Here is a 12,027-nt window from a genome sequence, read left to right as displayed (position 1 = left end):
GACTAAAAGAGATTAAAAGAGATTAAAACAGATTAAACAGACTAAAACAGATTAAAACAGATTAAAACTGACTAAAAGAGATTAAAAGAGATTAAAACAGATTAAACAGACTAAAACAGATTAAAACAGATTAAAACTGACTAAAAGAGATTAAAAGAGATTAAAACAGATAAAACAGACTAAAACAGATTAAAACAGATTAAAACAGATTAAAACAGACTAAAACAGACTCCAGGTTCTGACACAATCACAGCAGACTGGAGTTAAACCTGTTAGTTCATCATCTGACCTGATCTCCCATCGAATCTGATCCCAGGATGGATTCAGAAACACAACCTGGAGCCTCAAGGGTTAAACAGAAAACAATAAACATAAAATCTCTGAAGAAATGATGAAAACAGGAGAAATGAAACCCAAACACACAGAGTGTAACACCACCAGGTGGCGTGGTTTCATTTGTTTGACCACAAAGAGTTTGATGATGATGATGATGATGATGATGATGATGATGATGATGATGATGATGATGATGACGTCATCAGGACAGAGACAGGTCCGTTTAGGGAACGTCTGTCTGAAACAACATGGAGCATCAGTCTCTGGCTGTTTACCAATCTGCTGCAGTCTGGATGAGTTGATGACGTTTGTGTTGGTAGGGAGCCACTGCTCTGCTAGTCCAGGGACCGATGTCCTCATGAATCCGTCTCTGGGGACGGGGACACACCAGGTGTCTCTGTGGACTGACAGTAAACTGATGGACTTCCTCCTCTCGGCCTTCATTCAGACGGTTTGATGGAAACTGTCAGGATTCAGAGATCTGGAACATCTGAGGTCCATCTCCCTGCAGCTCCCTCTAGTGGCCGGTGTCTGATCTGCCTCTGACCAAAGAGAGATGAACTCTGACGTCAGCTGCTGGGAGGAGACGTCAGATCGATGTTTAGCTTCAGAAAGCTCTGCAGCCATCTTCATCTTCCTTTCATCACTCATAGAGGTTAAAGATATCAGAGGGAGATCTGCCTTCCTCAGAGGAGGAGGAGGAGGAGGAGGAGGAGGAGGAGGAGGAGGAGGAGGAGTTTACTTTCTGTTTCTGAGGATCAGCAGATCAGTCAGATCTCTGAGACACCATGAAGGAAGCATCAGATTCCTGCTCTGTAAACAGATTTCAGCTTCTAATAAACCTGAACACTTTCTGTCTGTGTAGAGCTGTAAGATGTAGATCCATATGAGGTGTAGATGTGTGTAGATGTATTTATGGATCTGAAATGGTTCCATGGTGTGTCTGATCTGTCACTGCCTCCAGGTGAAGACAGTTTCTGTTTATCTGGTTAAAACTGTTTCCTCTTCAGATGCGGCTGCAGCTCAGCCGTCGTCCGTCAGCTTCCTGTTTCTCTCAGATACTCTGACAGGAACAAGACGTTTTCACACGGCCTGTATAAAGTATTCACTCCTGCCTGTTTTACTGCTTTTACAAAACAAAATGTGGCTTTTTGACTCTTTAACCTGAAACTCAAAGAGGATTCAACATAATGACGATTAAATAATGTATGAAACACAGAATCAGTGATGGTATAAATCTCCCTCTCAGTCAGTATTTAGTATTCACACCCAGGGATGTGACGCCTGAGGCGATGTGTTTGCTGACATGTCTGATGGTCAGAAATCTCCGTTTTGGTCCAAACTACGTTCTTCCTCTTCTTCATGGAGTCTCTTCCTTCTTCCCTTTGGTCTTGACCTGAGTTTCAGTCGTTTTCTCATTTCTGCTCTCACATCAAACCCTGACTGGGGAAGAACCTTCAGCTGTTTTCTCTGAATCTCTTCATCTCACCTGCTGCAGCTCCTTCAGCGTCGTCGTCACGGTAACCTGGTGTCCTCTCTGTTTAAGCTCCTCCCTTTGTCTCCCAGGTTGAGGACGGCCTGATGTCCTTCTGTTGACTGAAATGTTTTGTCTCCAGTACGGCTGCATCCTCCTCTCCTGCTGTAATCAGTTGTTTAATATTTAGGGGTCAGAGGTCACATTATGCTCCTGGACCTTTTGATTTAACAGAATCCAGATAATCCATGATTTTATAAATATAACATTATGTGTTCTTTGTGTTACTTTAGCACCACTTGGCTGGACCTCTGTTGAATTAGGTCAGTCACCCATCGCTTATACATATTATTAAGATATTATATTTTTGAATAATTTCTTGCTATGACAAAGTTTTTCTGTTAAAAAAAGTCAGATTTTGCTTCTCCTGATAGATTTTGTGAAATCAATATGAACTTTTTATCAGCGCTGCAGGTTACTGAGAATGAGAGAAACTGAATTTCTGGTGTTAAAAGTAAAGTTAATTTTTAATTAGTTATTCTCTCTTAAAAATGAGTAATAATTTGTTTAAGTTAAAAGTGAAATCAACATGTCCTCCATCCGATGAGCGTCTGAAGTTTAGACGTTCAGGAACCAGAAGCGTTTGCTGCGTCTGTCGGCCATCTTGTTCTTGGCTCCGCCCACTTATCTGGGATGTTTCCTACATTTTCCAGGTTCATCTTTCAGAGGGTTAGTTTCACTTTCATGGTATCCAGAATTACTGACCCAGGGTTTCATCCACCATCTGATCTGTTCCTGGACAACAGCGCCCTCCGGTGGCCAGCCGCAGAGCTGAAGGAAGGACGCCAGGCTGGAGGCTGAAGGTGTTTTTGCTTTTGGGTTTATTCTGTGGTTTATCGGTACTTTGCTAACGCATACAGAGAATCTGTCAGCAGATGAACTTTAGTTTAATTCAACTTTAGCTGTAGTTTGACCTGCTGATGTTATTTTGCTTCTTTTTATCATTTAAACGTTTTCTCACCTTCAGGCAGCCTGACAGCGTCAGAGGAGGAGGAAGAGGAGGAAGAGGAAGAGTAGGGTCCGACTGATTCTGACTGAAACCAATTCAACCAGTTGATCTCTGACAGGAACCATGAAGCAAACATCTGCCAGGCTCCTGCTCTGTAAGTACAGACTCCAGCTTTGAGTTATGATCATTTATATATCTGAGTTATGAAACTATTTTATCAGAATCATATTTATTTTATTATATTTATTATAGTTTATTCTAATTTCTCTTTTCTATAGTTTTGACCCTGGAGCTGTTCTGCACACCCAGCCGAGGTTTGATCACTTTCTGGTTTAAACATTTTACTGGATTAATATGTGAAATAATGAATGAGTTTCCTTAACATGGTTAATGGACATGAAATCAGATGAAAACAGGAAGAGGAAAATAGTTATTACTTTAATCTGTTTCTCTGTTTAAGAAGCTCAGATCTCCTCCATCCAGGGATCAGATATTAATGATCAGATTATGAGAGAAACCAGCATGATGTGTTGAAGGTTCAGGGTTTAATGCAGGAATTTGGAGCTTTGATGAGAATAAAACCAGCAGCAGTTTTTCCTTCCAGCCGTTCGTCTGACTGTGAGTCCCAGCAGATCTCAGTTCTTCCAAGGAGAATCAGTGACTCTGATCTGTGAGGATGGAAACAGCTCTGATGGAGGAACTGTGAGGAGAAACACAACCAGAGGAGCCAGTACTTGGTGTGGAAATGGGTGGGGGAGAAAAGATGGTTCTACCTGCAGCATCAGCTTCGTGTACGCATTAGATACTGGCCTGTACTGGTGTGAGTCCATGTCTGGATCCTCCAGCAGCAGCAGCAGCAGCATCCAGCTCTCTGTCTCTGGTAAGATCAGACTGTGGAGTTAGTGTTGCTGTGTGGAAATGGATGAAATGCTGTAGTTTGTCTCTGTGTTGAGGTGGATCAGTGATCCTGCAGAGTCCTGTCCTCCCTGTGATGGAGGGAGATGACGTCACGTTACGATGCCATGATAAGACTTTCTCCAAACTCCCAGCTGCTTTCTATAAAGATGGCTCCTTCATTGGTGATGGACCTACTGGGAACCTGACCCTAAACCCAGTGAAGAGATCTGATGAAGGCCTCTACCACTGTAACATCAGCGGTCAGGGAGAGTCTCCATCCAGCAGGATCTCTGTGGAAGGTCAGCAGCTTCTCTGTTTGCTTCAACCTTCATCAGGAGACAAGAAATAAATTATTACTTTGATTCATTTCAGGGAGAATCACCTCCATCTCTCCTCCACCTTCATCCACCTCTACTCCTGACCTCCAGAACCTCCACAACAACATCCATTGTCTCATTTTCTTCAGTGCTGCTGTTTCTCTGCTCTACCTGGTTCTGCTGGTTTAATTTTTTTATCCAGATGAACCATGAAGGTGAGAATCTGACTAAAATAATCCCAGCAGGAATATTAAATGTGTTTTAACTCAGTTCAGGTTCTCAGACAGCAGAACGTTACCTTGTTGATCTGCAGAACTTCATCACGGTCAGAACCTGCTGGTTCTGTTGCTCCACCTTATCGTCCTCCTGAATGCAGAAAGTATTTTATTTTACAGTTTATAGATTTTATGATGACTGGTTTTTAATCCAAACATCAACAGGAGGTCAGTGAAAAGCAAACCAGATGTTTCAGTCTTAAACATGATTCTGTCCATCACTGGGTGGATGACGTTCAGACCTCAGCTTCCTGTTGGTTCAGGAAAGTTTAATCAGACCTGATCAGAACCGACCCGATCTCATCTGATCATCTGAAGTCTCAGTTTCTCCTCTGTGGTCTGAAGGTTTTAGTGACAACAGATGGAGACAGATTAGTCTCAGCTGCAAGCAGCTCAGACCTTGAAGTCTGAGCTGCTTGGTGTTTTTCTGCAGCAGTGGAACATGCTGTGGTCTGCTTCTAATGTCACCAACATCCTGCAGTTCAGACCAACCAGAAACAACCAGAATGTTCCAGAGAACTTTAACCGTCTGCTTCTTTTGAAGGACTGAATATTTATGTTTCCAGTCCTGCAGCTGCTGAGTTTCTGAGAATCGTTCAGAGTCACGTGACTCCATCAGCTGATGATGAAACATCCTCCTGCTGCCACCTACTGGCGGAGCGCTGTTATTACAACTCAGCTGACAGAAACGCCCTGGGACTTCTTGAGAAAGAGGCTCAGATCTGGAACATCTGGACTAAGGCAGCATGTCCTAGTCAAAGGCTCCAGTCCTGCTGTGATGAACTAACATGTTGGAACAAAACAGGATGTGTAGATGTCCAGATTATAATCCAGAATCCTGAAGAACCGAGCAGAACAAACTTCACTGCAGATGGAGAAATAATCCAGAAAACATGTTTGACAGATTTATATTGTAAACTTTTATTTTTCACAGTCAGATTCTGAGTCAGAACTTTATTTTCATCTTAATGATGAATCAGTTCCCAGATCATCCTGAACATGAAGTGATAAATGTTGAAACACAGAGAGACTCTGAGACCTGAAGGAGAATGAAAACATCAGCTGAGCTGTAATACCAGCTGTCCGCCACTAGGTGGAGTAAAACCACAGCAGCTCCAGAACCAGAACCAGGAGTGGATCAGAACCACACTGAGTTTTACTCAACAGTAGAGTTTAATTCACATAAATCTGCTTTTAATTATGTATCTAAATAATGTAAAAACTGGATTTATTTGTTTTAATATTCAGATGTTTTAACCCATTTTGAAGTTTTGTATCTGCTGCAGGTAAGAAAAATAAAATCTCAAATAAAATGTTATTAATTTGTTTATTTTTTGGTTAAATGTCGTCTAATGGTCTGACTTTAGCTCCATCCAGCCAAAACAGTGATGAGTAACATCTTCAACCTTTTCAGACTGAACCAGAACGCAGTGAACTAGAAATCACAAGAGGTGATGAAGATGAGGAGGACGAAATGGAGGAAGAGGAAGGAGCTGGCTGGAGGAGCTGCTGTTTGTTGCTGCTGCAAACAGCAGCTTCATAATGTGTCTCTGCTCTGGCCTAAAAATGCTTTGGGCAATTCCCCAAAATGTTCTGTTTAGGAAATTCCCTGGAAAAGTTGATGAATGTTTTATGAACACATGAGTTCATGCAGGTGGGAACAAGAGGAGCTTCAGGGGAAAAAAACTAAAAGATTCAACATGTTTCAACCTGCAGCCTGAGAGAAACTTCTGGAAAACTGAAAACATCAGGAAGTCGTTCTGCAGGAATAAAAACAAAACCAAAATTCTTTAAGGTTCAGTTATTATCATCTCAGTTAGGATCTTTAGTTGGTAACAGGACAGACCATAATAATAAAATATATGTTGCAGAGAAAACCTCATAAATTCATCTGTATCACCCGTTTCAGTAGCACGGCAGTTCAAAGAGCTTCATATAAAAACATTAAACTAGGAAACAAACATGAAAGATTACATTTCACCATCATTCAAACCATCAACACACATCAGATATAAATGTAGACAAATGAGCCAAACACATCCAGCTGAAAAATGGAAGAGGGTTTTATTTCCCGACTGTCCTCAGATGGAACAACATTAACGTTGGTTTGATTTGGTACAAAAAAAATAAAGAAACTTGTGAAATGTGTTATTAAAACAATTAATTCAAACAGATTTTCAAAATTAAAAATACAATTTCCCTAACTTGAGAATTACAAATAAAAACGTTGACACCAGAAAACACAACAGCAGTAGGTTTGTTAAATGGACCCTACGAAAAGCACCACTACATAAGCATTCTATATACATTCATAAAAAGTAACATACAACTTTGCAAGAAACATTACTCTAAAGATGTATAACATTTTAAAGGACCTCAAAGGAATCAACAAACTGAACTCACTTCCAAAAGGCCAACAGATCGTCCAGAGTGGAGCAGATTCTCACCTGGGCATTTTATCTCTCCTCTGAATACAAATACACAAAACAGGTAAAACAAACGATATACTGAGGATAAACTGATATTTAATATTCAACACTCACGCCGTCACACAGAAATCTCCCTCAACGGTTACAAAGGCCAAATCTCACCGCTCATATAAATCAATCAAAATAAAACCTCATCACTACAAAAAAAGAAAAGTCATCAGTAAAGTTTACAGCACCAAGTTTATAATTTTTATGTTTTATTTATTAATTTGCTTGTCTACTAACATTACAGATTATTCCCAGGTCAGGTTATCAAGTTATGAAGTTTTTACTGTTATCTTTACAGCTTCAGATGGGGCCCACGGCTGTTCCACAGAAATGATGGCACATAAATGCATTTAAAGCCGGACCAATCACACCGCTGGCACCTCTGCTTGTTGCCTCGCGCTGCAGTAGCTGGATTAAGTTTACCTCTTCGTGGAAACGGCGCGCCTCCTGTCACTCAAACTGGACACACGCTGACTTGTATGGATATTTACATCAACCTACTGTGAGGAATTATGAACCTTTCCAGAGGTTTTGATCAAGGTAGGATTTTAAACACCACTCTGGTTAGCTCTGGTTGCGCAGCTCTATGGGTGCGTTCACACTGCAGCCTGAAGTGACTCAATTCCAATTTTTTTGACGTAATGCAACCTGTATCTGATCTTTTCATGGCAGTGTGAACAGCACAGGTCGGATTATATTTCGAGTGTGACCCATATGTGACCCAACGTTCAGGTCGCATTCATCCGAACTGAACGTCACTGATTCTCTACAAATCTCACTATTCTGTATCCTGATACGCGCAAGCGGGTAGAAAAACAACAACCATGATGGACTATAATGAGGATTAAGTTGTTAATATGCTGCTCCGGCCGATAACAACTTCAAATATATAAGCTAAGCTCCACCTTTAGCCTCCATGTTTACTAAACACTGAGATCTTCTTCTTTTTATGGCAGTTGGCAGAACACTGAGAACGCTGACACTATTGCGCCCTCTACTGCTCATGCGGGACACTTTCAGGTCATTGGCCCGTTCAGACTGCAAAACACATAAAGGTCGCATTTACTGGCAGTGTGAACGGGCCCCGCAAAAAAATCGGAATTGCCAAAAAATCGGAATTGAGTCACTTCAGGCTGCAGTGTGAATGCACCCTAAGTGAATTTTGAATATTGAAGGACTGACTGGTGAGCTGTGGTAAAGAAATGCCTGTAGGTGCTCACCTCACTCAGACCTGCTCCTCTTCGTCTTCGACCTGCTACACTTTGCAGGAAGTGTAGGTATCAGAGGAAGTGGTGCGCTTGACTGTGACCTTTGACACATCCATGTGTGATGTGAACCCCTGGCCAACCAATCTAATCGATTCAAAGGGCTTTACCAAATTGATATTGAATTGGAAAAATCAATTGAAATTCCGTGATGGGTGGATATTTTTACCTCTAAGCTTTATAAATGATTCTAAAACCCATTAAATCTAAATCAGCCTATAAAGAGAAGAAGTAGAAGAACTGTGAGTCCGATCACTGGTCCAGAAGATCCGGCTCTGCTTCCTCTGCCTACGAGGATCCTTGAACCTGTGGAGGAGAAGCAGCAGTGAGAACGAGGCTGTCAGTGGAAACTGGCTTCACTTGGTGCTCAGTGACAAATCAGGTCTGTCAGGAAGAGATTTTCTCCAACATGACCAGAGTTTCTGATTGTTGAACCACATGATCAGCTTCTCTTCAGACCATCTGTTCTGTTTTTATCAAGCCGTCTCCATCTGCAGCTCCACAGCTTCCACCATCTCTGCCATCCTTCCCTCAGTTCCCATCTTTAATCAACATCTGGAATAAACCCTGAACATGATCATTCAGATTCCAGGTCCAAGAAATCTCTTGGCTTGATGAGAAACTTCCCTAATGGCTGACCTGTCAGGTAACCATCAGGTGGAGAGCAGTGGACAGACCAGGCTGTGTCTGAGCAAAGGCATCAGCCGACATCTGGACTTCATCCGATGTACCAAAACCAATCTGAGAAACTCAGAGCTTTAGAGGGAAACTCACTCAGCCAGGAGCCTGGATCTCTAAGCCTGACTTCAGCTCCAGCTTACATCCTGTCTGATCCTCATCTGTTTGCAGATGATGTGATGCTGTTTGGATCTGTAAGTTAAACTGATGTGGTGAAGAAGAAGCTGAGCTGAAAGACAAAGCTCCCAGTTTACTGGTCTGTCTCCACTCCAACCCTCATCTTCTCCAACAGAACCAGACAGCAGAGACTAACGGGTCGGTCCTCCTCAGACTGACTTCACTCTGCCCTGTCTCTGTCCTTCCTCCAGCTGAGACATGGAGCCGAGTCATTTCTGGACGGCCCAGAGCTCAGCTGCTCTGAGCAGAGCTGGTTCAGATCCCGGATTTCTTCCAGCTGCAGTAGGAGCTGCCTGGAGGAACCATCAGTTTTTCTCCACTGAACATGTTACCTCTACGGCTCTGTTAGGTGAAAATTCCTCAGTCAGGATTATTTAACACCAGGTCCATGAGGTGAGAGCCACGGGATCAGAAACCCATGAGCAGGTCAGATCCAGAGTGAGTTGGACTCTGACATCAGTTTCAAGCAGAGGATAGGAAACCCTGAACAACAGAGACACAGTGTGACTCCTGAGCAGCTGCAGTAAACAACATCTAACCCTGGATATGCAACCCAGACTGGTTCATTTGGTGAGATTATGACCATCAGTTTATTAAAGAGCTTATTTAATTTCCTCCACTCCAAGCTTTGGATGAGTAAAAGACACAATATGGATGAAGAACATCTTAAGGTCTTTAAAAACATGATGACCAGCAGGAAGCTGCTGAAATCTGGTCCAGACAGACGGACTCACCTCGAGCAACTTCCAGGTTGACGATGCAGACGTGTTTTAAATTCCTTTTGTTTGCTTCATCATAAACGACTTGACATTTGTATGTTCCTCTGTCTTCAGGCGCCACGTTCCTCAGAACCAGAGACACGTCTCCATTCTTCATCTGTCTGTCCTTCAGATCCACCCGGTCCTTAAAGGACTGCTGCTGATCTGTGACAAACTGTGAACTTCTGTACAGAAGAACAGAATCTGAACCCAGATCATCCCTGGTCCAGTCTACTACTTTGATAAGTTTGCTGTTCGTAAGCCGACATGGTAGGATGGCTTCCTGTCCAGGTTTCACTGTGATGTCGATCTGATCTGAAGGAGAGGAAACAAGACATTAAAGACTCTGGTTTCTGAGTTTCACCAAAAGAAAAACTGATGAATAATCTGGTTGGATCATAAATAGGTTACAGAATATTTAAATGATCTGGTTCAGCTCAGCTGTTCTGGACCGTAAAGCAGTAGTTTTCATGATGTGATACATTTTTAGTATTGCTTATGTTTCTAAAAATAAATATGAGTGAATATTTAAAAAAGAGGTAACTCAACCTTGTTACCAGTCAGACTGGTTAGTTAACTGGTCACCAGTTTGACATCCATCCCAGTGATTTACATGAAGGGATCCAGATTCACGATGACCCAACTCATCCTCTGTGGTAGAAAACTGTTGGTCTCACCAACAAAAACTAAACATTATAAATAACTTTTATAGTATGTAATTATATAAATAGATTTTGAACAAGAGATTCCTCAAACAAATAAATTGTCTTTTCACTTATTTAACATTTTTAATACATTGATCTCAATAATGTCTTTTGCTAGTTCAAGATTTATGAAGTTTAATGAGTTTAATTAGTAAATATTGTAGAGATGTTTCTGTCAGAAGTTTCTCCATCTCAGTGGAGATGGATCATAAACTCATCTCATCCACTGTGGTGGTTGATGTCTCGTTTGAGGTTCACAACCATCCAGCATCTAACACTCTTATCCTCACAGAGTCAGTGGAGGCCTGGTGCTCATCTCCAGGAGAACCAATCACAGCCACTGGTTTGGAATGACATCATCTCATCTCATCCAACCATAACTCAGCATGGAGGCGGATAGAGAAACCCAGGAGGACAAAGCAGCAGCCAGAGCTCAGCTCCATGTTTGTTTCTAAGCTTCTGTGTTAATTATTATATTTACCAGGGTTTCTGTTAGAGCGGAGAAAAACATCTTTCCTGTTTTTTCTCTTTTTGGATGTGGTAACATTTAAATAAAAAATATTTAAAATAGTTTTATTTTTTAATTGTATTTTATGCTGAAGTTTTTACATCATCAGGGAGTTGGGAAGTTACAAGGTTCAGAAAAATCACTTGGAAAACAGAACAGCAGTTTGCTGATATTACAAGATATATTATTTTCTTTTGAATACTTGAGAATTTTCAAAAGCTTCTTTACTTTAACTTCAGTAAAATTCAGACTGAGCAACTTTACATGTAGTTGAGGATAATATCAATACTTTTACTACTAGAATTATCTATTTATTTATTCTTTCTTTTCAACTTCTACCAAAATATCAGTGACTCTGAAGGTTAATCAATGAATAGAGAACATTAAAATAAAGCAAATAAGAAATAACTGATTAAAGGAAAATGACACCATTTGATAATGTTCTGTTTTGTCTTTGTTCTGAATGTATCCATCTTAATTCTAATTCAAAAATACTTTATTATTCCTATAGAGAAATTAAACAATAATGTCAACTCCTTGTCTTTTTTTGTTAGTTTTTCTGTTATTTGTAGGGTAACAGAAAATTTGCACTAATTTGTTGGTCTGTAATGTTTGTTCTGCATTAGTTGGTGAATAAAAATAAGAAGTTCTAGAGTCGAGTAGTTGGACAAAATCAACCAGCAACAGACAGAAAACAGCAGCAGGAACCAACTGGACTCGGTCATCCGATCGATCAGAACCTCTTTACTGCCATAAACATCAACATTTCCTCAGTTAGTGTGAGTCTAATGTGTTTCAGCTGTTTTGGTGGGACTTACCAGAAAATGTGTAAGAAACTCCTGACACCAGAACCAGAACCAGCAGCTGCATTGAAGTCGCCATGAGGAGAAACAACCTTCATGATCAGAGGACGAGTCTGAACTGGAAACTGCAGACGAAGCAGTTCTGGGATTTCCTCATTTCAAAAAACAGCTGCCGTTGCAAAGAAGCGGGATTATTTCAGTCTAAACTAAAATCTAAAACACTAATTGTTTTAAGTAGATGATGGATGAAGTCAGACATTAAACACCAGTTAAACCAGAAAAACAACTAGACTGGTCAAACCTGAACTGGGTTTATTATTTACTGAAGGTCTATTTTATTCATCCACAA

General features: G+C 41.0%; 2 protein-coding genes across 2 annotated transcripts in view; one reads left to right on the top strand and one right to left on the bottom strand.

Moving 5' to 3' along the window:
• The window catches only part of LOC106940591 (low affinity immunoglobulin gamma Fc region receptor II-like), a 16,843-nt gene extending 12,588 nt beyond the window's left edge, over positions 1–4,255 (top strand). Inside the window, exons 2-6 of the mRNA XM_015023371.1 lie at positions 2,838–2,973; positions 3,098–3,133; positions 3,424–3,699; positions 3,773–4,015; positions 4,089–4,255. Of these exons, the coding sequence (XP_014878857.1) occupies positions 2,943–2,973; positions 3,098–3,133; positions 3,424–3,699; positions 3,773–4,015; positions 4,089–4,222 (720 nt within the window). The 5' untranslated portion in view covers positions 2,838–2,942 and the 3' untranslated portion in view covers positions 4,223–4,255. The remainder of the gene's footprint in view (positions 1–2,837; positions 2,974–3,097; positions 3,134–3,423; positions 3,700–3,772; positions 4,016–4,088) is intronic.
• Positions 4,256–8,212: 3,957 nt separating this feature from the next.
• Positions 8,213–11,813, bottom strand: LOC106940594 (sodium channel subunit beta-2-like). The gene is made up of 3 exons (XM_015023373.1): positions 11,694–11,813; positions 9,640–9,978; positions 8,213–8,356 (listed from the first exon to the last, which is right to left on the bottom strand). Exons 1-3 carry the CDS (start codon positions 11,755–11,757, stop codon positions 8,262–8,264), a joined length of 498 nt encoding a protein of 165 aa, XP_014878859.1. The 5' UTR covers positions 11,758–11,813; the 3' UTR covers positions 8,213–8,261.
• Between the last annotated feature and the right edge of the window lie 214 nt (positions 11,814–12,027).

Source organism: Poecilia latipinna, unplaced genomic scaffold, assembly GCF_001443285.1.
Source record: "Poecilia latipinna isolate Pla-1442-1.1 unplaced genomic scaffold, P_latipinna-1.0 Scaffold3290, whole genome shotgun sequence".
Lineage (NCBI taxonomy): Eukaryota > Metazoa > Chordata > Actinopteri > Cyprinodontiformes > Poeciliidae > Poecilia > Poecilia latipinna.
The sequence above is the reverse complement of the archived record's forward strand: the minus strand, read 5'-3'. Positions and strand labels throughout refer to the sequence as shown.